Here is a 22,584-nt window from a genome sequence, read left to right as displayed (position 1 = left end):
AGAATCACGTGAACGGTGTAACCGTGACGTCATCGTGAATTATTAATGTGGACTAGCTAACCACGATTAATGCATTTCTTCCGTAATCAAATACGAAGCGATAATAAAATTACGGCGGATTCATAGTGTGCTTTAACATCAAGTGTAAAGGAGGAAACGTCGGGAAAGGGAATTTGGCGGAGAGGGGGAGGATCGTCAGTCAGTCGTGTGTGTGGGAGTCTGGAAGCCGGCTGGCCCGTGCTTATTGAGGTGTCAAGAATGGGTGCTCATGTTTCACGAACTGATTTTGAATGGGTCTACTCGGATGAACCACATGCCACTCGTCGGAAATTGATTTTGAGTAAGTAGCTGTCATGTTCAGGGTCTCGCGAGCCCGTGAATCATAACACGAGCTCCAACGCACGTTCGTCGTCCAAGAATTGACACATAGGACGTATTCACGGTGCTTGTTTGCATCAATTATCTTTCTGCAAGCGTGGGATCTCGTGTACGTTAAATGGCGGGGAGAGCCTTTCTATGAAAGATACGCACTGTGCGTTTCGATGACCCATATCTTAACCCTTCCTTGTGCCTCACCATGCCATCTGCGCTCGCATCCTTCAGCTCAATGAATGGTAGGACGCTACGGATTTCGTTCAGTGTTAGTTTTTCGATGACAGGTCTCTACATGATAAAGATTGCGATATTTCGTTCCCCGCAGAAGCTTCCTAATAGCGTTGTGGATAAACTATAAAAGACCAGGATGTTAAATATCCCGACTATGTATCTCATCATTTGACGTCTTGGCAGTCTGATAATCTTTGGTTGTTAAACGTGCAGGTAAAGTTTAACAACGATACCACCTGTACAACGCATTACAGCGGTACTGCTAGCGCGAAATTAAGTGGAAGCGAACGTTTCTACGCTCGTGGAGGTCGGCAAAGGTGTTATCAAAGCACTCGATAAATTTGTTATTTTTTTTGTCTATCGCTGCACGCATATCTCCTTGAGGTCACACGTACGTAAACGTCACAACGACGTGCTGCGTTGCGCTTATCATGATTCATGTGCCTCTCGTGCCATGTGCATAATGCGCAACGCGTGCGCTCTGTGTTGTGCTGCAACATAGCAAAAACCGGAGAGAACCTGCTGGAAAGCGTCCAACACGTCTCTTCGCGCATTGATTCCAGCAGACGCGGGCAGAACGCTCAGGATGACGCATTGCTGCCAAGAAAGTACATTTGGCTGCACCAGAAGTATTGTCTTCGACAAATACGGCTCGCGTATGTGTTTGAGCAGTAAATGGAAAAAAGGATATGTAACAATTATTCGGCTACTCGCTTTGAAGACGGAACTGAAAAAAGGTCATTTGAGGTAGAGAACTCAATAGATTGCCATACCAGGACGCATACTTAAACCCCCACCCCCTGACGTGGTGTCCTCTCTCCAGCTGTCCACTGCTCATAGCCACAGATGCTTCATGACGCCAAAATGGAACTGAGAAGAAGAAAAAAAAAAGACACAGCAACATTACGGTTTAGAACACGTTTTTTTCTCTACGTGTGAGAAGTGACACTTTTTTGTTCATGAAAGTTCCGAGACTGGTAATGCCAGTGGTACAGGATATAGGTATGCAGGTTTATAGGTATTTCCTCTTATGTTCAGATGCTTATCTCTAATATATCAGAAACAGGGGTTGTACAGTTTAAAGTAGCACAGAAGTCATTTTTAACATGCAGTTTTGTTCCCATACAACTGTTAAGTAGGCCAGTAAGACACCCCACGTGAAGTAATTCACGTGGGGTGTCTTAAGTAATTCACACCACAGAGTCATAATTATCGCAGAAATTGAATTTAACACATGCCTCAAAAAGCGACTGTGCGCAACGGTGGTGAAGAGCAGAACCAGGCTGTGATCTGTCTGGAACCTCGCGCTGACGCTATAAGGAGAATGCTCGCTGATTGGCCTACAAAAATGTTGTCTGCTACTCCGCTGTCATCTGCTACTGGGCTGTTCGGGGTTCTGAAAAAGCCTTTCTCGTGGCTCAGTAATGATTCAGTCGCTCCTTCTATCCCCAGTTCTCCGGGAGAACTGGCAAATCTGGTTTACGGTGGCAAAGGGACAAGGCGCTGACCCCCACTGACCGGCGAACCAGAACGAGTTCTCCTTATGGCGTCATCGGTGACGTGCCATCATACCTCCTCATCCTCGTTATAGCTGGAGTGGCGAGTTAAGGGTGAAGGCGCGGAGCTATGTTTATGCGAGTTTTTGTTCTGGGAAACAAATTGCACACATCAAAACCTTTTGCGCTATTCGGTATAATTACACACACACTTTCATCTGATGTCTTAATCTGAAATTTTTTTGGATGGCCCTCTGTACTCCTTTAATTCTTACGGGCAGAACTCTCGCCGCATACGCTTTCTAAGAGGTGGGTGTAATGGGCAGTAAGAATGTTTCGCTTTTGCCTCTTCGATCGTGTTTTACCAAAGTTTTACCAAACCGAAACAAACGAGAAATTATACTGAACCTGGACACATACCTATAAAGGCTGCCCAAGAGAGGTGGTTGCGCACGGTTCGGTAGCAAAAGCCAAAGGATAGCACGTGGCAAACTGGTGAATGTCTGTGAGAGAAGCTTTGACAAGTCACGCTTCCTGTCAGTATTATTTATTTAGTTAGTTCAATATACCTCAAAAGGTCTCTTGAGGGACATTACACGAGGGAGTGTGTTACAGGTTACAGTAATAATGCGTCGCAAGTATATGTACGTAACTTTTAGAACGGGGAAACAGAAAAAAAATACAAAGCCACGATAATGTGAGAAAATACGCACAGAAAGCTTTATGCGTGATGAATAAGGAACGTGGTACATCATCATCATCAGCTGCGATGAAAATGGATCATGTGGTATACTTTAATGGTACGTAAGAGGTCCTGCACACAAGGAAAACACAGACGAAGGTAACTGTACGAAGAACAAGAACAAAAACAAGGTGGTGTACAAGAACAAAACAGGTGGTGATTCTCGTAGCGATGTTGCTTGGAAGGTCGCTCCATTCTAGGACGGTGTGGCAAAAAAAAAGATTTTGAAAAAAAAAAAAAAAAACATTTAAAATTATATATAAAGCGGTCGGCTATATCAGGGTGATCATCATGAACTTAAAACATCAACTGTATACAACGTGGAAGTACGCGTAATTATGAGTTAAAAATAATTACAAGGTGCGGGTAGGCACATAAAGAGTACGCGCCGTTTTTATTGACCATCAGAATCTTCGCTTTTCAGAGAAGCACCCGGAAATCCAGAAACTGATGAAACCGTATCCCTGGTTCAAGTGGCAGATAGTTGCCATGGTTACGACGCAGCTCTTCATGTTCTACATGCTGCAAGATGCTTCCTGGTTCACACTCACCATGTGGGCCTACTTTTTTGGAGGCGTCATCAACCACGCCCTCATGTTGGGCATACACGAGATCGCGCACAATCACGCCTTTGGACCCGGAAGGCCCCTTCCGAACCGCCTCTTTGGGATGTTCACCAACCTCCCCATAGGAATTCCCGCGTCCATATCGTTTCGGAAGTACCATCTTGAGCATCATCGCTACCAGGTATTTCACCCCATTTTAGAAGCCTCTTGTACAACTTGTATAGATAGTTAGGGAGTGACTTTTTCGGGATAAACCTGATCCCCCCCTCCCCGAACTGACCTCCGACCAATTTGGGTTAAACCCAATTTCTCACCGAGTTCCAGTCACTGTGAAATCCTCGAGTGATGTTTACACTGAAGACGAACAGAAGTCGTCACGTGTAACGCATGTAAGAATGGGTCACTTACTTTCCAAGCAATACACCCAGGTGTGTCACCGCTGTCTATGCCTTCGGGGATTACCGCTGGAGGGTCCTGATCTCGCAAAAAACGAAAACAATTGAACGAAAAAGAGAGATTAGGAAAGGACATAATAGACAAGGGCATAATAACAAATAATACAAAAAATAACAAATAATAACAAAAGCACCCGATAACACCCGAAGGCACAATTATCGCCCGATTTCTACCCGAATTACAGATTTAAAAACAGCGCCCGATTTTTACCCTCCCGAATCTGGGAAAGGCATTTAACCCGAAAAAATCGCTCCCTATATATAGTATGTGGCATTGGTTATTAATATGTTCGCATACCGACCGTAAGAATGTGGTTTCTAATCCAGCCAAGGATGGCAGCGGCTTAGTAGCACGGTACATATTGCTCAGGCACATTGTCCTCTGGGACTGTCATATCCGGAAACACCCACCCTATGAAACAGATACCACTCTGCGCGGCATCGGCCGACAATCTACCGGGTTTGCCGGGTAATGGAGGTAACACAAATAAAAACAGTGTCGGGAGGGTAAAGTAGACGTTTGCGGACGTATTATGCACCAAAATTTTATATCGATACTGACGCTTGGTCCGTTTCTCTGCGGACAAATAGTGCAAATTAAAAAAACGCCGCTGCCTTAACATGTCCAATCGGCTATACCTGTGTTTCAGCACCTTCCATCAGGTGGCGACACGGTCGAACGCGGCATTGCGGACGCCATTTGCCTATAAAGGCCTAAATGCGACATTCTCCGGGTTGCCTGTCTTTTTATGGACTCGATTGAATTGTAGCCTCTTCCTTTTTTTTTTTTTTTCAGATTTTTCGAAGTTATAACAGCCCTTTTTAGAGGCAGGAGTAACAAACTAATACGTCAACATACAATTTCTTCCACGTGTTAACTGAGGGAATCTGTGTGCAGGGAATTGACTCCATAGATGCGGACCTTCCGACAGAACTGGAAGCCAAACTGTTCTGTCACACATTTACGAAACTCATCTGGATCATTCTTCAACCTCTGTTCTATGCACTTCGCCCCGTTTTTGTGTTCCCAAAGCCCGTCACCAAGCTGGAGCTCATCAACTTGGTGACCCAGATCACGTTCGATGTCCTAGTGTACCACTTTTTTGGTGAGTACATGCTCATAGGGCTCATTGCAAACTAGACAACCTTTGGTAACAGCCCCTTTTCAAACGGGGCTTAAACGTAACTGTCACCTTTGATTACTGAAGACAGGCTGAGCCTTTTGCGGATAAACTGGGAAATACTCCTTAACAAATTAGGACAAACAGACAAAAATATTCTTGGTAGATACTTTATGTAGTAGATTATTTGTGGTTGAACTAGAAGATAGCTGTATTCTTTTATGAAATAGCTGTGAAGTACTGGATTTTATATGGGTTATCCATATAATAATATGAAAAATTTGAAATAGTCAGAACTTTTCCTGGAATAATTGAACCTCTGTATGCAATAAGGGGATAAGTCGACTTATCCTCTTTTTGTTGCAATGACATCTCCATACCAGTATGCACCTGCCAATGAAAACTTAGGACCTTATTGCGATTTGTTGGCCCGCCACAGCATGGGGTAAAAGACGGGAAATGCGTGTGTGTCAATGGGACGAACAATGAGATCAGGCCCCTTTTCTCATTTTGGGATTTTTCGACTTATCCCCTTATTGCATAGCATACAGAGGTTCAATTGTAGTACGAGTAATTGTGAACGGGATTCCTTTATGAAATGATAGAAATAGTAGAAGTGAAATATAGTTTGCTTATTTTATGGAGTAATGTTGAACAACTTTAATAATTCTGAAATGTAGTTTAACGAAATAGAAGTAGTAGTATTTTGTGAATGAACCACATAGCAATGCCTTGCGACTGACATGCAATACAAACTTTACTGCGTACTATGGGTAGAAATCCAGTAAACCGGTAGAGATGTAGATCTTCCCGGTATCTTTCCGAATCTTTCCGGTAGATCTTTCTTCCCTCCGGGCTGTTGACCCACAATTCGCATGAACCTTTAAACATGTCACACCTAACCCGTTAAATACCATGCCAACGATGAGGACGGTGCCTAGAAGAAGAACAGTCTCTGTTCGAAATATCTGCGGCTTCTGTCCTGAGGCAACTCCCTTCCTTTACTGCATACTAGTAGTAGAAGCTGTAACTTGAGTTACTGGTAATCCAACTGGATTGAATCTGGCTATCGGCTAACGCATCAGTACATGTCCTCAAACAGGTGCGAAGATCGTTTACTACATGATTGGAGGATCCCTGCTAGCCATGGGGCTCCACCCGGTGGCGGGTCACTTTGTGTCCGAGCACTACATGTTCAAGAAGGGCTTTGAAACTTACTCCTACTACGGAATTCTCAACTGCCTCACATTCAATGTGGGATACCACATGGAGCACCACGACTTCCCCGGTGTGCCCGGAGCAAAGCTTCCGATGGTAAGATACGCTAGTGTTCTGTTTGTGCACTGTCAGGTGTGCATCTCATCAGGGTTGGCCAACGGAAACGGAAACGAGAAACGGTAATTACCGAAATTCAACTGGAAACAGAAAGAAAATTGTTTTAGTTTCGACTACTGGAAACGGAAACGAAATTCAAAAGTGGTAACGTTAACGGAAGCCAAATTCGCAGGACGTTTCCCTCAGTGTCTTTGCGTTAATATGAAGATTATATATGTCCTCACTATTCTTCCAGTCATCATTCATTCATTCGTTTATTTTTGGGACTTTATTTTGCGTTGAGCCCACAGTGCAGTAAGATGGACGCCAAAGTTTTAGACGATGTGTTATTTTCGCGCACGAGCTGAGACTTTTGAAACTTGAAGGCACGTATTTCCGCAACCTAGATAGGCATCTACTTGTGGTGTGTAAGATTCGTGACAAACTTTGCATTAAAGTCTTTAGTGTTTGTGTTTGGGGTGGCTATCCTTTTGCATCTATTATGTAACTAGAATATCTGGCATGAAAAAGCCAAAACCAGACAGTACAAGTTCTGGATGAGAAACAGAAACCAGTACTGAAATTACCTTGGAAACGGAAACAAAATCCTTAAAAGGATACGGAAACAGAAACCGCTACTGAAAATCGTGGATCGAAATGGAAACGAAGAGCAGAGTTTTTCAGTTACCGGAAACGGTAATATTTTTGGTAACCAACCCTGCATATCATTGGTGTTTGTGGTTTCGGTTTGTCATAATGGTTTCGTTGTACGGTCATGTCCCACCTATTGAGTCTGCTAACAGGAAAATATTATTCGTACACACAAACACAAACAAACACACACACACAAACAAACAAACAAATGCAAACAAACACAAACAAACAAATGGAATGGTCTCGATTGCACTAGGGCTGCAGTTGGTTATCTAGAATTTGCTGTCCTGGAACCGGACGTGGAATGTCGAGGACATCCTCGATGCCCTCTAGCTGTTTGATCTCGTCATCCAGACCTATGCCGCTCTCACTGTGGCCCTCACTGCCTGGATTCCTCAGTGCTCGAGGGTATAATCTGTCGGAGTGTCCGAGGATACTTGTACAAGAACCCAAACTTTAGGCAACCTGGTATATTTAATAAAATGCCTTATTTCATTGAAGAAACAAAGCTTTACTTTGAGATCTCTCCTGACACACGGTGCATGTAACACCTGTTTGTCTGGCAATTTGTTACCCAGACAGTAGGACTGCAGAGTGGAGGAGTCCAGATAAAAAAGTTGACTGCAATATCATCATCTTTGTGCTAATAATGATGATTGGATGAAATGGTTTCTCGGGTGGTTTGCCAGAGTTTTTCGTTACAAAAATTGGATGTACAAATATGTAGCACAATATAAAACAAACAACACGCTCTAGAGCCTTCGGGCCTTGGGGTGTAATAAATGAAGAAACGGTAGCCTCGTAACATCTTCAATAAATTTTTGTCAGTTTTGTTCCCAGCCATGATTACAGCCACCCTTGGGCCCATGAGGAGATCTTAATTGAACAAAATTATTGTGTTAGTTAAACGTTCCCCCAGTGCCCCCAGGGTGGATGCTATCGCCGTGGGAAATGAGATAGAATTTTTTTTTCAGTGTTATCATTAAGGTTGACGGCAGTTGTACAAACATGTAACACAGTATAAAACAAACAACACGCTCTAGTAGCCCTTGTAACATAAATAACTACATTTTCGCAAGTTTTACTCTTTACGTTTTTTGAATATCAATTTAATGTCAAACCCCAACAACAGGTGAAGAAGATAGCCGGTGAGTTCTACGACGACCTCCCACATCACGACTCCTGGGTGAAGGTACTCTACGACTTCATCATGGACCCAGAAATCGGACCGTACGCCCGCATCAAACGGAAAGGTGCCATAGATCCCACGCTTCTCGGGGGCCAAAAGGCGGAAGCAGACGTGAGCGGAAGGATAACCGAAAGTGGCCAGGGCGATGCTCAAAAGCAGGACTGAAGCGGTGGTACTAGATTTTTGTCTGGGCTCCTGCGAGGGATGCTCCGTGTATTTAACGACTCGTGATACTTTCTGGTGCCCGCAGGTACCTGCAGAATGCAATCGAATAGGCATTACACTTTCTTTTCTTTTTTAAATCTGGCAACCAAGGTGACGTTTGTGGTTTTGACGTTTGTGGCTTTTGCATTTATAACTGGCAGGAAAACACACAGGAAGTGTTCACTTTATTGATTTTGGAGGGTGGGCTGTTGTAAATGCATACCTGCCAACTCTCATATCGCATAAGCATATCGCGTTGCGGCGTCGGGAGTTGGAAACACGGAGGAGGATTGCGCTTTGAACAAAGTCGACTGCAGTTGTCGGTGAAATGGGAAACCGCCCACAACAGCTGGTGATATGTGCACTGAACCGACCACAGCGATGTACAACCGTGACTGACTGTTCTGACTTATTATGCAAACTACTTTTTTTAGTGGCTCATTAACTAACTTGTTCAACAACTATTATTATGTTTTAAGCTCTCCCGGGAAGTCTAGATGGGCTTTTGAATTTTGGGCACGTTACTGAGGTAGTGCTGATCGAGTAGCGTTGAATGTTGAGGGCAGTTCGACATCGTTTTGTCTTCGCGTTCTTTTGAGAAAGTGTCATAGCCTTGTCACAGCTTGACACCCAGATAGGTTCTTGGAGAGGGCAAAACGTGTGCCCGATGCACCTGCTGGGGTCAAGTGTGCTCGTGTTACATATGCGAATAAAAGCCCCCCAACATCGGCTTCCTCCTCCCCAACTTTTGAAGTCTCCCTAATTTAGACGTTCCCTAGTTGGCAGGTATGTAAATGGGTTGTGGGGTGTAGTGGGTAGAGAAAAGTTTTACAGTATGTCAAATGTGTCTTTAACTGAAATTTGTTCCTGTCTTCAATCCCCTTTTATTTACAGGTATTATTGTTTTTAACCAAAACGAGCCCGTTTACACACAAATGTAGGGATATAATCTCCTGTCTCTTATGAAAGGATGCAAGCATTACTACCCCATAGGGGGAGTCCTCTTGAAATGAAGTTGCATTTTTCACGTTTATTGTGAGTAGCTGAAATGGTTCACTTATATTCACACATGTACAAATTTCTGTGTTTGTGCATAGTACCAGAGATGCAGACAAAATGCGTGAAAATGCTTATAGTAATCTTTTATGACCTTTTTTACAGACTAATTGGATTAAGAATATTGATTTTTTCATTGAAATCTCCAACATATTTGGAGTGGTTTCAAGTAAACTTCAAATCTAGCTGGAAGGGGCAAAAAAGTGAAGGGTACTCGATTAAGAAAAAAAACTAACGTGGAATCAGTACATAACTTTAAAAAAAAAATCATGAATGCAAATGTTGCTCAAGAACTTTGGTATCCAAAGGAAAGTTGTAGCATTTTCATGACATCTGTTGTAAGATTCAGAGTCGAAGGGTAAATCCGCATATGAATATTAATGTTGAAGAATGTTGCAGAAGATTTTGTGCACTTGATACATACCGACCACTACACTGAAAACGTTTCAGTATGCATAGTCTCTGTAGGACCTGCAAAATCTTCATAGTCTATAGTTGTGGTCATTTTAATTGGCTGAGTTCTTTATCTTTAGTCTAAGATAACTGAGGAACACCCCCTGGCTCACAAAATGTTTGTGAAGAAGGGAAGTTGTGCGGAAGAAATTTACAATGCTCAAAAAGTTCATGTGATGACGGTCTACGCCACTGTGCTTCAGTACCACATAAAAAATTCTGTTTGTTTGTAAATTTTGCCCTGTATATAGAAAAGACCGCTGTATAAAATCTGCACAAAACCTGGATATTGTGTTCCACTTGAAGATCATCTTACGTTCATTATGCTGTATCTTTACTTATCATAAACTGGAATTTCCTGCATCAGATTACATGTTAATCCACCTTCAGAAGGTGTTAGTACTTAAGTACCCAATCACAGGTAACCCTTCAATGTGCACTGCACTTGACTTTTTGTGGTGTAGATCATTGCATTGTTCTTCTTCTTTTTTTTTTTTCTTGAAAGAAAGTGCTGTGTTTTGGAGTTGTAAATTATGGAGGCCACGCTGCACATTGTAAATTTATGCGTTTGCCTGATGAACTGCATGTGTTAACATAGGAAATATTCTCAGAATGCTTTTAGTCTTTATTTAGAGCCAGTTCTACTCTGCTCTGTACATAATTTTACGCTTCATATATTTGAAGAAAAGTATTTTTCTTTACAAATTCAGATTCAGTTGGGCAAACTAATAACTGCCAGATGATGGGGACATCAAATCAGCTCCTGTTAGAAATGACAGCAGCATTTCACATTGGTGCACATTATTTCTATGAAATCCTTGTAGTTTGAACTATTTGCATCAAAAGACGTATTTTGGGATATATATATTTTTAGCGAACTATTCCAAAACAAGTTGATAGTCAAGCCACATGATTCAAGTTCCCTGTTAATCAACCAGGCTTAAATTTCGAATATAATTGTGCATGCTGAGGTTTTTGACGTTCTACATTATGTCCAATCCAGATGACATGTGTAAATACTATTACATGATTATTAGAGCCTGAAGTTTTTCGGGAAATATTTTTTTCTAAATTTGGAGGGTAAAAATCGGGTAAATAAACGTGTGCTCTAAATTCAAGTGAATTCGGGTGGAAAAACTTCCAGTATGCTAAATTCGGGGAGAAATCTGGCTCAGTTACTCAAACTAACTGTACTGGATTGGTACAAACTGTGATGTAACCGCATTTGCTGCCAAACAAGCTAAGTGTGCATTCCTACGGACTTCTCAGTCAGGGCAATTTGCCGGGTAAATATCGGGTTTCACCCCAAAGAGGCAATCTTCAATTCGGGGAAGAATCGGGTTAAACCCTAAAACTTCGGGCTCTAATAATTACATGTACCACACAAGAAACAAAAATGCTGTGCTTGTAATTGCACTAACATTAAACAGATGCCTTTCAATTACCAGCGTACACGGCTCGATTACTTGATGTAGAGGGATGTTTTCGTTGCTGGAGGGTTTCACAAGTGTTCACAACATTGGTAGTACAAGTGGGTTTCACTTGGTGCCCCTTACTTTTTTTTCCCCATGCTACTCTCAGATTAATTGCTCCCTGCAATAATGACCTCACCAATTTACATCGCTTTCAAGAGAAACCTTTCAACTGGTAAGTACAAGACCCACTTTACATGTACCGTATTTTCACGCGTATTAGCCGCGGCTTATGCGCGATTTATTTTTTTCGCGGACGCTGTGCGGCTTATCTGTGGGTGCGGCTTATCTGGTGACTATTTTTCCCTGGTACTTTCCCCATACCCCGGGTTAAACGAAAGTGCCGACAGTGCCTCATGTTTTTCGGAACAGGACCGCCCTGCCAGTGCACGAACAATACCGAACAGGGGCGGGTGCACTCCACATTCGAGTGGACCAACCCGTCAATCCATGAAAAACACGCAACAAGGGCACAATCCGATCTTAGTAGAACACTAGAAATGACCTCCTTTGTTATACATCATGCCGACAACGGAATGTGGACAGGGTTTATGGCCTTCCCCACGGTCTCCTTTGTCGGCAGACCCACAGGAAGGGTTCAATACACCTGTCATCGGGATAAAACGTGGTCAGCCAACGCTGAGGCACAGCCACGACAGCGGCTTCAAACTAAAAGTCGTCGACTTCGCGGACAAGTACGGGAACAGGGCAGTTGGCAGGGAGTACGGCGCTCACGACGGTTGAGCGTCTCTGTTGATTTTGTATGTGCATCACTGGTTTAGCGCACAAAGCAGTCGCGTCGTATTACCCGCGGCTTATCTGCGAGTGCGGCTTATCTGCAAAACATTTTCAAAATGTATCTAAAAACGAGTCCTGCGGCTTATCTGCGGTGCGGCTAATACGCGTGAAAATACGGTAATAAGGAACCTACGTCTATACAACGATAGAAGTGGGTCAGCTTCCGAGGCTGGCAAAGGGCGAGCCCCGGTACACATTCAAGTTTCACTCTCGGAAGCTCGACAGCATCAGGTTTGTGGAACCTCGGTTGAGGACCACTGCATTAGAAAACTGGTGCTGGAAAGCTGTAGTAAAGTTGACAAAAGCTGTAGTAGCATACCTGTGCGAGTCATAGCACATGACGTGACGATAACAGACATGTTATCATTATCGTTACGTTAGTAGACCTGCAGCAGTTCTTTTGCTGCTTTTTTTTCCTGCCATTACTCAAACAGTTTCACAGGGGACATCTTCTGGTAAATGTATTTTAGTTTTATTAAACATGCTTTTGTCATTTCTGCTAGTTCTGGCTTGCTCTTACCTTTTCTCCCTTTCTTTTGTGTGTGGGTAATATCAGAATTAGTCTAACCTCGATATAACGAAGCTCACAGGGAACACAATTTTTTTCTTTGTATCAAGGCTGACTAAATCTGGCAGCCAATTGCTGAAGGGAATACAAATTATTTTGCTGTACCGCAAATTTTGTTGTTATAGTCTTTCGTTATATCCAGGTTTTATACTGCATTTATCTGCACGGATAATGCTTTGCCAACAATAATTTTTTTAGGACTGAGTATCGTCTCACATAATTAAGCACCATTTACTTGCGAGAGGTCAAAATAACTCTCCATACACTGCAAATTAACGTCTCTTTATTGCGTCCTACATTATCAGCCACCTACACCTACGTGAAATGTAAATACAGTGTTTATGTACATCCAACCGAAAGCGTTGTCATCATGCGTTGAGAATAAGGAGACTTTCTCTCGCGCCACCCCCGTCTCTGGCTGATGAGTCCGACAATCCGCGTGATACAGTATTTACACAGGCGTCGTAAGGAGCCGGAAAACTCTCAGTATCCGTACTTCGTGTTGAGGTGCGTTTTCCCGTCTCCTGTCTGACCTGTGATCGAGAGAAGGCGTGGAATAAAACACGAGGCCTTGTTCTTGGAGCTCAACAAATATTATTAGAAACAACGCAGCACACGAAATTCCAATGTTGAATATTTGAACTACTATTCAGGTCACATCCACGAACTCTATGGGCTTTGCTACGTTGCAAGTGCGGAGCTTATCGTGCAGCGAATATCTCAATCTGAGACGGAAGTTTTTTTTCACGGGTCACTGGAGGGATGAAATTATGTGCGCATAAATAAAAATAAATATGGATAACACCCCCCACCGCAAGAAAGTCATTCGCAGCATGCAGGCAAATCGTAACTAATTGTTTTTAGTTTTACAGTTTTTTTCATTTTACAGTTGCTTTCACCCATCAAAATGGTACAGTCAAACTCCTTTACAACGAAACTCAGGGGACAGCAAAAAAAAAATTGCAGTAAAGTAAAAAGTATTTTCGTTAAAAAGGATGTCCATTATTGGACCTATAGGGCTCCAGCGGGACCGCAAAAAAAAAATTGCTGTAGTGGTATTTTCGTTAAAAAGGTGTTCGCTATAAAGGAGTTTGACTGTATCTAGTTAAGTTACAGTTTACTGCCCAAGACTGGGCCTTACCTTCTGGAGGAAGCCAACCGATGTAGTCGTCACTGCTCTCGGTGAAATGTGCGGCCCCAGACTTCGCCTTCTGCATGGAACACACATACTTTAAACAAGTACCGTAATTTCACGCGTATAAGCCGCACTGCAGATAAGCAGCAGGACCCATTTTTATGAACGTTTTGAGAATTTTCGGGCAGATATGCTGGGGGTAATATGACGCGACTCATTTGTGCAACAAAGGCGACCACAGAGAAGGCTAGAAACTCCCAGGTCGGCACGGTGTACAACGAAGGAGGTCAGTTCTAGTGTTTTACAATGATCGGATTGTGCCCTTGGTGTGTGTTTTTCATGGATTGACGGGTCACTGGCCTTCCAGACGACAGGGTTCACTGTCACCACTTTCGTTAAAGCTGCTTGGGTGAAGGCACCGGGTAGGTCAGTCTACTCGAATGTGGACGCACCCCTCTTCGTACATTGACAGGGGTGTGCTGTTCCAGGGGCACCGCGGGCCCTTTCGTTAAAACCGGCGTATGGAAAAAATACGTAAAACTACCAAGGAAAAATAGTCATCAGATAAGCTGCATTGGTGGATAAGCCGCAGAGCGCCCGTGAGAGAAAAATAATCGTGCATAAGCCGCAGCTAATACGTGTGATATTACGGTACCGTTCTGGACTCCACCCAACCATGCTGCCCCGAAAATCAACTTAGGCTGGAATCTGGGATAGCACTTTGCACTGTACACAAAACATGCATTCATTTTCCCAGATACAGGTAACCTCGGCGTGGTCTTGCGTGATTAGGCATCTTAGTTTGACCCGATCAAACCCTGAATGTATAACTTGTGCCTGAGTTCACTCCAAATTATAGATAATAAAGTACTGGTTGACTTTTACCACCATATGTACTACAGAAAGTTGTATGACCCAACAATGCCATGCCTTTGTCATAGTTGACTCACCTTGAAGTCTCGAGTCAACATAAGGCCTTGTACTCACTTACTACAACAGACACAATGTTGCAAACTCACCTTCTTTGACTCTTCTGACTTGGTACTTTCGGTTTTCTGTTTCGCAAACGTTAACGTATCCCCTGGTGGCCTAGCGGGGCCTGGAAATAAATTTTTGTGCAGTTTTTTTTGCTAGTATTATTATTACTACAGGTTTTCCCGGCGATTTTAATCCAAGTGCCAGCTAAATTAATCCATGCCCTATAAAGTTTGCATGGCACGTGGATTAATTTCGATGGCGCTTGGATTAAAATCGCTGGGAAAACCTGTAGTTGCACCTATACGAGAAGCAACAGCATTTGTAGCCTTCATAGCTAAAAACGTAAATTGAGCCTACCCATGATCCTCTTCTGTGGTTCCGGTGACGTGACCTTGTCTTCGTCCTTCGGCAGCTCCTTTCCTTTTTCAACGCCTCGCTCGTCCGCAGCCTCGGAAACTTTATCTGCATTTTGTTGAGGCTTCTCCTCTACTTGGCCCTCACTGTCCTCGTCGTCCTCTTCTTCTTCCTCGTCTTCGCAAGTAGCGGATTGTAGAGCGGGAGCTGCTGGTTGCACGACCGTTGCAGAAACCTGATGCATAATGAGAACACTGTGAAGATACCAGGTTGCCCACCTCTGTGAGGCCAACGACGGCTAGCCCTTTCGCCATGAGGATACCGGTGTCTTTACTAGGGATGTGCCAACCTAATTAATCCCCGAATCCTAGGCAGAGATTCGCGAATCCGAATACCAGTGCCCCAAAATGGCAAATTGAATCTTTCGAATCCACCAGCCACGTTTGTTTGTTTGTTTCTTTTTCAAATGGGCACCTCCAGTGTCCGCCGAAAGCCTCATTGGCCGACAGGTGTTTTCTTGTTTGTTTACATTGCTCTGGACGGGAAGAGTTTAGACAGCAACTGTTACATTACAAGTTTAAAAGTAACCTGGTTTTGCTTTTTTTTTTTATGCTTAGTTTTATGGAAATAATTCAGACCCGAGAATAGATAAGTTTTTTTCAGTCGATGAACAACATGTTAAATAAATTACGTTTAAGAAGAACTATATGGGCTATATTTTCTCCTGAAACTCGAGCATTATTTAATTTGTTCTTCATTAAACGAAGGTATCATATTCTGCTTCAAAACACTTTTCACTAGAAGTGTTTCTGTTTCCTGGCTTTTTAATCTCTTCTGTTTAAAGAGAGGATTTGAAAGATTTGTAAGATTCATGGATTCATAGAACCTTCCTTGGATTCGGATTCGGATTCAAAAAATCTGGATTCGTCCCATCTCTAGTCTTTACCAATACAGTGGATCTTGTCTATACAATTTGGCCGCACTCTCTGCACTAGTTCTTGAAAGTTCCGCGACGCGACATGAACTTGCCTGGTACTACATGCACACTTTTACAAAACGAATACGAAAGTGCTTCACTGGTTGGAACTGCTGCAGCGACTGCAGCCATATCGGAGAGACCTAGTGTGTGGCCCAACGCGGGGATTGGATGGAGGTGACATTTTAATCTCGAAGTTGTGGGCAGGATGTTAAAGAAAGCCACTGTCCATGCAGGCCTGTATTTACGGAGGACTTACAGGCCTCTTTCGTGAAGGATGTCCTTTCATGGATCCAGTCATGGGAAGTGCTTTCTTGATGGAAGCTGCTCCATCTTTTGCCTGAGGCTTGACCAGGGTACTGAAATGGCATTGAAATGGATGTTGTCGCCTCACCTTTGATGTTTCACACAGAGTTCCATGCACTGCATGCAAAATATGCTTCGTACAATGAGCCGTGAAATGAGCATTTTTCTTAGAGTGTGGCCACTAGATTCCTACTCAGGTTTTACTTTTTTTTTTGTTTATTTTGAATAATTGTAACTTACTGAGTTTCAGAATCCTCAGGCTTTGACCATAACTTATTAGAAGTAATTAAATAAAATGTAAGTTGACTGTAAGTTAGTTTTCTTTTATGAAACACTAATTACCACAAATCTACTCAAGCAAGTGGAGGTACCATCCATTGCAAATCTAAAAAGCAATTAGTATTTTTCCATCAGATTAATGATAACAAAAGCAAACTAACATCTCTAATCTTCACACTATACTCTGTTGACTCTCTTGTTGTATAGGTTGTTTACTGGAAGAAAGGACTACCCGCGTCCTTATCACTGCATGTGTCACAAGATAGCCCCGCTTTGGCTCGGTCCCTATCTCAGACCGTTGACCCGTAGCCACACCGTCCGTTTGGCAGTTCAGGTTACTACAGGTACCAAAATGCTAGCGCGCACGTTCACGTGCACAGAACGGCTCCAATCTTTGCTTCGAGCACGTGGCACTGTCTGAATAATGTGCAGGGGGTGGTAAAACTCTCACCTGTTTTCACTACCAATTATCGTTTTACCGCCTTACAGCTTTCGGCTAGATCGTCTGCTTTCAGTTTCAGAGTTCTGTTTCTGTCTTGGATGTGTCTTGTAATCGGCCCACCGCTCAGTTCTTCAGAGATTTCAACGCAAGTAATGTTTTTTCGGGCTTTGAACTCTCGCCCCCCTCTCTCTTTCTTTGCTCTCTGGTCAAATCCAGCCCACCAATGCTCTGCCCTCAAAGCTCTCTTTCACCTTTCTGGACACCATAGGACTTCGATCCTTATCGTGAAGGGGCTCATTATTTCATACCCCGCATTACCACTGGCAATGGGGTAGAGTATCGCCCCCTGGTGATGAAACTCCCCATTCGTTATCTTTAAATAAAGTTGTTGTTGTTTGTGCTAACTCACTGCAACATAGTGCTTTCTAAATTGAAGGGGGCCTGCTTAATGCCTCTTCCCCTCCCCCCTTCATTGCACATGGAGTCACTGTGTCGTCTGATTCAACCAATCGTCAGAGATTACTTGAAAGCTGATATACAAAGCCTGGTGGCTACCCATGTGGCTGAACATGGCTTGTCTCCTTAGCAACGGCTGCTGAAAGCCAATACTGGCTATTATGGGCTATGTTTGGGCCGACTTCTGAGGACATTGCCACTATAGAGTAGAGACCAGGCTCTGGCTTAACCTCACTCCACTGACCTCATGACACTTCCACTTATGCCCATCGGTAGTGTAGACACCTTGTTTTTCTATAATTCCCTTCGGAAATTGCTGCCTCAACCTCGCACCATTATTTTGCATTCATCTCTCGCCTTACCCTAACCACAAAACACACGATGTTGCATGTCTCTGACAGAGACATGCAACAGCCTTCCTCTACTCGGTGTAACCCTTCAACACTGACCTTGTGAGGGGCGGAAGACCGGCTGGTTTGGCAATATTGGCTAGCTTCGCCAGGCGAGCGCGATCTTGCATGAGCGTTGCGAGCTGCTGCCTAAGTTTGGATCTCTGCGCCTTGTCTTGGAGCGTCTGCGACTTCAGCAACGACATAAAGGCATCCAACGAGTCTTCGGCTCCAGTTTCTGCATCTTTGGCTAGAAAAGAAAAACGATGGTCGAAAATCGGATACGTAACGCTGCAGACATGTTTGCGTTCTGCTTACCGGCCTGTTTGCTGGCTTCTAGTTTCTGCTGTATTTCCATAATCTCTCGTTCAACTTTGCGTAGCTTCTCAACCTGGACAAAACAGAATGAGAGAAGTTTCGGAAACAGTTCATCCGAAACAGTTCATTTTCGTGCCAACAGTTCATCGGAAACAGTTCAACAGTTCGTCAGTCACATCTGCATTGTTATTTAGCGCAGATGGGTGACTTCCAAGCACTAGGCCCAGATCAGTGACTTTCAGAGTTCATGTAGTACATCGCCTTTGCACACTGCACAATACACAGCACGTACGTTAGTACTAGCTATCTTAAATATTATTTTCTGGCACTTTCACAGACCAAAACAATGCAACAGTGACAAGACGTACCTGTAAGTACGGTTTGTGGAGCGCATTCTATGTCAGCAGCACTAGAGATTGTACATCCGCTATCAGACTTAACCGTGACACACAAAACTCGTGGCTTGCGCAGACGCCAACAACGCTGCCGCACTCGCGGCCACCACCGGCTCTGCTGTATACATGCTACGACCTCGTCCCAAACCAGGCGGCCAACACCCTGTGGCACTGGCATATGTGCAGGCCACGCACTTGCACGTTACAGTTAAGTCTAACAGCAACTGTACACCTTTTTTTTTTCATCACACAGTACACAGTCTATAGGTTAGCACCTAGTTCCTTTTTTTCTTTTCTGGTGTTTTCACACACTATTGACAGTCAGGAGCAGTGGAAGGGGGGGGGGGGGGGGGGGGGGGGGGGTTACGGTGGACCCCAATTTTGTGAATGGGGCACAAAATTTGGATGGGGCGGATGCAAGGGGGTGCCGGTTGGGATCTGCGGTCCCGCTGAATTCAGGACGCTGCGCCGCCCCTAATAACAGTGCAGTACTAAAGCAGTACCAAGTACTACTTGTACTGCACTGAGTCGAGCATGTTCTATTTGAGCAGCGCTAGATATTTTATACTGCGTCCCCTACTTCTCAGCTCGGTATCGTTTGTAGGGGTATATCTCAGGGCTGCACCGCCAATGGCCTGATCAGACTGTACTAATCTAAGATACTTGTCCCAACCAACGATCAAAGAATCCTGCTCACCAACGTATCGTACGTCTCCACCTCGTTCTCCTTCTTTGCCATTTTCATCCGCATCTCTCTCTTCTTCTCGATCGTTCCCGTCCGATCCAAGAAAGTGTCTTCGTCACTGTCGTAAAAGTCGTTCTCCTCCCAGTTCTTCTCCTTCCGCTTCCTCCCCTCTGCAACATAACCGTTCCCGCCACTTTATCGTGGCCGCCTCGACAATAAAGACGACGAGCTGGGACTTGCCGTGGTGAGCCTTGCGGAGTTCGCCGTACCGGTCCAGAATCCTACACGCTTCTAATGCGCAGGCGATCACTGCTTCCTTCTTTTTGCCCTTCACGGATGCTTCGGCGACGACAGGTTCCCCTGTTGGCGAGTCGACAGGAAGGCTGAAAGAAATAAACGTTAGCGTGTCGTCTGCTTCGTGTACTTTTTATTTGTCTATTGACGCTCCTTACTCGATTGTGCAGACAAAGTGGCTGTATCCTTTTTCCTCGACGTTATACTGCAACTCATAACCTAAAGGTGACGAGTAAAATATGTATTAATTCATATAAATTAAATATTAATTGAGGCGCTAGATATCTCCAACAGTGCAGCGCCAGCCGAGTAGAGCACCGCACGGGCTCGGGCTTGCCCGAAAGTCCGAGCCCGGCTCGTGGGCTGGGCCGGGCAGGGTAATGTTCTCTTTTTGAGGGCCTGGGATGGGCTCGGGTTTCACATTATGAGCCCAGGCCAGGCCCGTACTTTGCCGGTCCTAGGCCGGCCTCCAGCCTGTGTAACCCCATTTTTTGCTAGCCAGGGTCAACCTTTACAGCACGCTTCACTGAGTCGGGCCGGATTTGCCTCGAAATTGCTCGGGCCTGGGCCGGGTCTGGGCCAGGTATGGAGTCGTCGGGCCGGACCCGGGCATGTAAATCAAAGGAAGGCCGGGCCCGGGCCAGGCTTAAAAATGTGGCCCGTGCAGTGCTCTAAAGCCGAGCTCATTTTTAACTAGAGTAATTATGACAATGCTTCTAATACAACAGAACTAAATTATGTTTATCAAGCTCGAGCACTTAGGAAAGTAAACTACCTTCTCTTTCGAACCATCCCCGCAATGTCTTCTTTGGGTCGTCCACGTACAGTTCTTCGTTCGATGCCAATGACGCAAAGGGGTTTTCAGCACAAGGATCCTCATCTTCAGCATCGTCGTCTGAAGAAAAATACTTTCGCATCAGGAGTGTAAGTATGAAAAAACTAGCTGACTTTGTACTCTCGACTAAAATTTCGGTGTACGCTTTGCGGGTCTGGTTGGCTTCATAGCAACGTAAGCTTTGCCGCAATGTTTATTTTGCTGTTTTTGTACAATTTTGAAAGACAACACATACTTTTGTTGTTTTAACTTTAGTAAACATGCCTTCTAGAATTCAGTTCAGAACAACGCTTATACCGCGACAGCTTGAAATGACAGTGGCATGGGCTATCGACTGTGTGTGTGAGAGAGCGTTCTTTAGCTCCTCTTAATTTAGAGAAAGAAATCTAAAACCTCAAGAATACTGACATAATTTTTGAGCACACAGTACATCACTGACCACACTTTCAAATTCCACGATAATTGTGGCATTTTGTACCGTGTGGGACAAATGTGGTATTCTGCCTTGGGAAACACTTTCCGTTATGTGTGAAAGCGTTTATAATGTCTAGAAGAGTTTACCTATTCCCCAGCTTATTCCTTCTTCTTCTTGTTTGGCCTTCGCTGCCTCCTCTTTCGCCTTTTCTTCAGCCTCCTGTCGTTTCATTTCCTCTTCATGTTTCTTCCGCAGGGCCTTGATCTCTGTAACTGTCAACGGAGATTCCTCTTCTTGGTCGTCCTCGGGTCCCTAAGCAACGGGGGACAAGTTAATGTGGTTCGTACTCTGTATAAAACTCGAACATTTCAGTAGCCCGCACGTCGGAAACAAAGCGGTCGCCATTCACCTCCAACAGGAATCCGCGGGTGCTTCCGCCAAACTTGACGATGTGGCCGACACTGATCTTTGTGTAAGAGCGCGGTCGGACCTGATTCTTGTTCACGCAGGTGCCGTGAGTACTGTCGAGGTCGTAAACGTAAAAGCCTGGAATACGTGCAAGAACAACTTTATGGTAATGATGCTCGCAGCACCTCACCGTGAGGACCGTAGCCCTACGGTGTCCAAGGAATATGTGCAGAAATTGTCCTCTTTAATGACAGCGTAACATTTGCTGCATGTTTTATGGAACTAGCGGAGCAATTAAATGCCACTTGGCGCTGCTCCAAACCTGTACAGTGCCGAAAAAGCTTAAGTGGAACACACCACATTATGTGCTGCGACTCACCAGATTTCTTCGGTTCGCCTTGTACGGCTCTGTACTGAACAACGGCATGATATCTAGATATGGACGGGTGTTCCATGACAATGTCGCAGTCCTCCTTGCGGCCGACAACCATAAACGGTTTATCCAGATCAACGGATGACACTATCACTCCACTTTTGAGCACTTGGAAACTGTATGGACGGTCAGGTATTCCACTCCAGGGAGGTTCCTCGTAGGGAATATTCGAAGACGTCGGCTTGGACGATGAACTTGATTCGGGTTCTTTTTCAAAATCTTCCGACGCAGACGATGGAAGGGGTAAATCGGTGCATTCGGGCAGAGGTTTGGCGCCTGTTTTCAGGCTTTTCTGTTTCCCAGGCCTTGGCCCGGTTAGGATAGGCAATTTAAACGATTCTTTAGAAGGCCTAGCGTCGGAGGAAGACACCTCAGAACTGTCGTCCTCTTCCACGGGTCTTGTGCTTGCATCAGATGTGGACGACGTTACCATGTCTCCGTTAGTGTTTACATCTGGGTCGTCGGGTCTTTCGCTGTCTGTTGTGGTTGAAACTTCCGTATCCATGATGTTCATCGCTGAGGTGTAGGTTTTGAACCTAGCTTCTCGTTTGAAAGTGGTGAAAAGTCGCGGCCAGGGTTGTTTTTGGTGAGATTGAGAAGAATATCTCACAACACGAAATCAAAACGCTACTTCAAGTGGGAGCCATCTTGAAAATTTGTTGGTGCTTCCCCCTGGCGGTAGACGTTGAGCGCAGCGGAAGCAGACGGCAGTGAAACAGAAAGTAGATAGAAAGCGAAAGCGTCTGCTCTCTAATCGGTTTTCTTGAAGATGATAATTCTAGGGTCACCGTA

The 22,584-nt window shown here is 44.4% G+C and overlaps 2 protein-coding genes across 3 annotated transcripts; one reads left to right on the top strand and one right to left on the bottom strand.

The window, feature by feature from the left end:
- Window positions 1-188: 188 nt before the first annotated feature.
- LOC135397177 (sphingolipid delta(4)-desaturase DES1-like) lies at window positions 189-11,300 on the top strand. 2 transcript variants are annotated; one of them, XM_064628570.1, is made up of 5 exons: window positions 189-340; window positions 3,269-3,591; window positions 4,764-4,971; window positions 6,089-6,300; window positions 8,087-11,300. In XM_064628570.1, exons 1-5 carry the CDS (start codon window positions 259-261, stop codon window positions 8,306-8,308), a joined length of 1,047 nt encoding a protein of 348 aa, XP_064484640.1. In that variant the 5' UTR covers window positions 189-258; the 3' UTR covers window positions 8,309-11,300. The 2 variants fall into 2 exon arrangements, with proteins under 2 accessions (XP_064484640.1, XP_064484641.1); XM_064628571.1 differs by lacking the exon at window positions 189-340 and adding an exon at window positions 420-614.
- A 1,660-nt stretch (window positions 11,301-12,960) lies between these two features.
- LOC135397174 (kanadaptin-like) lies at window positions 12,961-22,455 on the bottom strand. Its single transcript, XM_064628562.1, has 14 exons — window positions 21,739-22,455; window positions 21,361-21,497; window positions 21,098-21,263; window positions 20,477-20,596; window positions 19,860-19,920; window positions 19,648-19,790; window positions 19,420-19,577; window positions 18,328-18,400; window positions 18,070-18,259; window positions 16,397-16,496; window positions 15,165-15,396; window positions 14,849-14,928; window positions 13,836-13,905; window positions 12,961-13,227 (listed from the first exon to the last, which is right to left on the bottom strand). The coding sequence occupies exons 1-14, from the start codon at window positions 22,304-22,306 to the stop codon at window positions 13,178-13,180; spliced, it is 2,148 nt and encodes a 715-aa protein (XP_064484632.1). The 5' UTR covers window positions 22,307-22,455; the 3' UTR covers window positions 12,961-13,177.
- Window positions 22,456-22,584: the final 129 nt, after the last annotated feature.

Source organism: Ornithodoros turicata, chromosome 6 (assembly GCF_037126465.1).
Source record: "Ornithodoros turicata isolate Travis chromosome 6, ASM3712646v1, whole genome shotgun sequence".
Classification (NCBI taxonomy): Eukaryota; Metazoa; Arthropoda; class Arachnida; order Ixodida; family Argasidae; genus Ornithodoros; species Ornithodoros turicata.
Note: the sequence above shows the minus strand (reverse complement) of the source record. Positions and strands in the feature narration are given on the sequence as shown.